The sequence below is a fragment of the Pinus tabuliformis genome, chromosome 6 (assembly GCF_031772625.1).
Source record: "Pinus tabuliformis cultivar Carrire ecotype Pingquan chromosome 6, CPIR1, whole genome shotgun sequence".
Taxonomy (NCBI): Eukaryota; Viridiplantae; Streptophyta; class Pinopsida; order Pinales; family Pinaceae; genus Pinus; species Pinus tabuliformis.
Window position 1 is genome coordinate 1,773,660,730 of NC_142292.1, and position 3,351 is coordinate 1,773,664,080.

At 34.7% G+C, this 3,351-nt stretch overlaps 1 protein-coding gene across 1 annotated transcript; it reads right to left on the bottom strand.

Annotated features, from left to right (window-relative positions):
- Nucleotides 1–567: 567 nt before the first annotated feature.
- LOC149266056 (inorganic pyrophosphatase 1-like) lies at nucleotides 568–2,195 on the bottom strand. Its single transcript, XM_089429958.1, has 4 exons — nucleotides 1,943–2,195; nucleotides 1,628–1,832; nucleotides 1,094–1,248; nucleotides 568–986 (listed from the first exon to the last, which is right to left on the bottom strand). Exons 1-4 carry the CDS (start codon nucleotides 2,053–2,055, stop codon nucleotides 872–874), a joined length of 588 nt encoding a protein of 195 aa, XP_089286084.1. The 5' UTR covers nucleotides 2,056–2,195; the 3' UTR covers nucleotides 568–871.
- Between the last annotated feature and the right edge of the window lie 1,156 nt (nucleotides 2,196–3,351).

Here is a 3,351-nt window from a genome sequence, read left to right on the forward strand (position 1 = left end):
TATGAGGAAAATTGAACAATTATCCGAATTTGTATGAGAAAAATTGAACAATTATAGATTTGAAGTTGTAATCTTACCAATTCTTCAAAAAAAAAAAAAATCACCCCAAAAATTTAATCCTCTAAAACCATAATAATAAATTCAAAATTTTGATATCCAAAAATAAATTTAAACTATTTATTTCAATTTATCAAATTTCAATAAAAATATCTCAAATATTTCATCTTTCTTAAATATTTCATTTTTCACTTGACTATAATTTTATGCAATTTCATTTTACTCCTCTAAAGCCATCCTAATAAATTCAGAATTTTGATATCCAAAAATAAATTTAAACTATTTATCTCAATTTATCAAATTTCAATAAAAATATTTTAAATATTTCATCTTTCATTAACTATAATTTTATACAAATTCATTTTTTATTTTTATCTTACTCTTCGACTCCCTAACTTACAACCTTCCTAGCTTTTTGCTATCAACCTTTGAGTCAAGAATTTAGCACATACTTATTAAACATCCATGTTCTCCATAGAACTTCCAAAATTAAAGCAAAAAAGCTTTCAAATTTTGAATATTCAATATAGCTGCTCATGTAACAATTGCTTTAAGCAGAATTTTGATTTTGTCGTATGTGATGTACTGTTATCACAGAGATGACATTCAAAGTCAAATAAATCTATGTACATCTCTTGGAGGGGCACACTTTGAAGTGAGCTTTCAGCGAAACTTCTGAATAGAATTTTATAAAAATATATGGACAATGCATCCAGACACCAATATGAGCCATTAATACATATCATCAATGTAATCATGCAGAGCAGGAAAAGGGGGTTAGCATATATGTTGTGTGTGACAGAGATTAGAATAATTAAGGCTCGAGTAACTTGACAAACAAATCTTCAACATCTTTTGCATTAGACCATTCATGCACTTCAGCCTTGACAAGATCATGGTTCTTCTGAATAAGCTTCCACAGCGGGTATCTGCCAAAACATTAATCAATACAAGGTGTTTTTTGAGAACTTGGTTAACATTAATATCACTGAAAGAATCCTGGGAAACAAAGTTTTGGTTTAATGGTATCACTTACTCTTTTCTGGGCAAAACATGATCTCCATCTCTCAACTTCAAGGAAGGGCAGAAATCTCCACTTCCATCCCCAAGATAAATAAACTGTTTTTTATCAGCTGGTTCTCCTGATTCCCCTTCCAAGGACTTTCGCATAATCTCATCTATTAGTGCTCCCTGCAACGCGGAAAACTATCAGTATGCAATATTTCTCTAATAATTATTTGCACTCGGAGAAGAAAAGTGAGATGAATTCCAGAGTCAGAAAAGGGATGGAAGGATCCATCAACTCTTTGGGTGTATTCATTGGATGCATTGTCCATTGGATTCAGACAACAGAAGCAGAAATACATTTAAACCCTGATTATCTCAGATTCAGACAAATGTCCTATAGAATAAATATCATAACTCCATATTTGCATATCCGACATGTAAATTATAAGTTATAGGTCCAAATATACATATCAGAACATGTGATATTCTATAGCAATAAGCATATGAGACCCCAGTTTAGATGGGTGTTTGCTAATGTGTAACAGTTGAGAATAATGAATACCTTGCACATATTAGGAGGGCAGAGGCCGCAGCCATGAGGAGGGCCTTCAGTAAAGGGATGAAAAGGCTGAATCCTCAATCTCCCATTCTCATCAACAAATGCTCGATTTGTCTTAATCTCAGTGAAGTATTGGAGCAGGTCATGGGCTTGAAGAATGGTCTTTATGAAGAACATATTAGCATCGCTCACAATTCGAAGTTCACACCTGCAACACCACAACAACCAAAGAATACTTGATTACAATCAATGCAGACTTCTTCAGTGAAATCTAATAAACTAAAAAGGAGGAGAAAGAGCCATGATATCATAACCCACCCCATGGAGAAGGCAAATTTGATTGCACTTATAGTTTCTGGGTACAGAGGAATGGTCTTCAAACTCTCTTCAATATCGCTTATCGTCTTTCCCTGGTCATGCAGCTCCCCCATTATTTTATCCTTCACGCACAAACCAGCATATTAATTGCAGAAAATCTCAAGGATGCTTCTAGCATTTTCAGTAAAGTTGACTACTTGAGGATTCTAATGAGCACCTGCTGGTATGAATCTAACCAAACGCATAACAAAAATGGGCACAAGTTGCAGTAACCCTTGAACCAACAAAAACTCAATCTCGCATTACATGGGATCGGGAGTAACACTCGAGGATGACATTTGAATTACTTTACCTACTTGAGACTGATAAATAAGGCTCCTGGAAGCCTAATGATATTTTTTATAATAATTAAATATTGAATAACATACATTTGAATTACTTTACCTACTTGAGACTGGTAAATAAGCCTAATGATATTTTTTTATATGATTACGGAGTTCCATAATTCAAGAGGGAAACCTCCACGCAGTTAGAAACAGTTAGAGACAGTTGTACCTTTCTTTCTCGGAGATAAAAGGAAGTCTCGGTGGAAAGAAAGGGGTTCAGTCTTTGTTATGGAAAAAGGATAACAAAGGTATGTGAAATTGAGTGGAAAGAAAGGGGTTCAGTCTTTGTTATGGAAAAAGGATGAGAAAGGTCTGTGAAATTGACAGGACGCTGTCAAAAGAGGGATAACTTGAGCTGGACTTGAGCCAGTGGATAACCTAAAGGTCTGTGAAATTGACAGGACACTGTCAAAAGAGGGATAACTTGAGCTGGACTTGAGCCAGTGGATAACCTCATTTGGGGGTCTGTGAAATTGACAGGACGCTGTCAAAAGAGGGATAACTTGAGCTGGACTTGAGCCAGTGGATAACCTCATTTGGGGGGAGAAGAGGACGACATTGCCCTTCTCAAGGTTGGGTGGAGAAAGTTACCCTGTTGAATTCATGGATTTAACATAAGGCAGATAAGTACACAAAAATGACTTGAAATCTGTAGTTAAATGCATGATTGAAATTATTTACAATTTACTGTTAACAGTATTGAAATATGGTTCCAATATATACATTCTGTTGTAATCGAAACTGTATAAGTCCTATTAATGATGTGCAGTAGATATATAAATAAACATGTAGTGGGAACAGTAGACCCAACATTTTATTTTAAAAGGGAAGAACTCTGAATGAATTTGATGACTTTTAGGTGTGTTACAGATAAAACTATTATTTCCCTTAGAAGGCAGAGTATCGAACTTTGGAGGAGAAAGAGGATTTTGGGTTGTGAATCAACCTATATACTAAAACCGAAAGGAAAGACCCGGAAAATTAAGAAAAGAGTATATAACCGTTGCCTGCTTTTATAAAGAA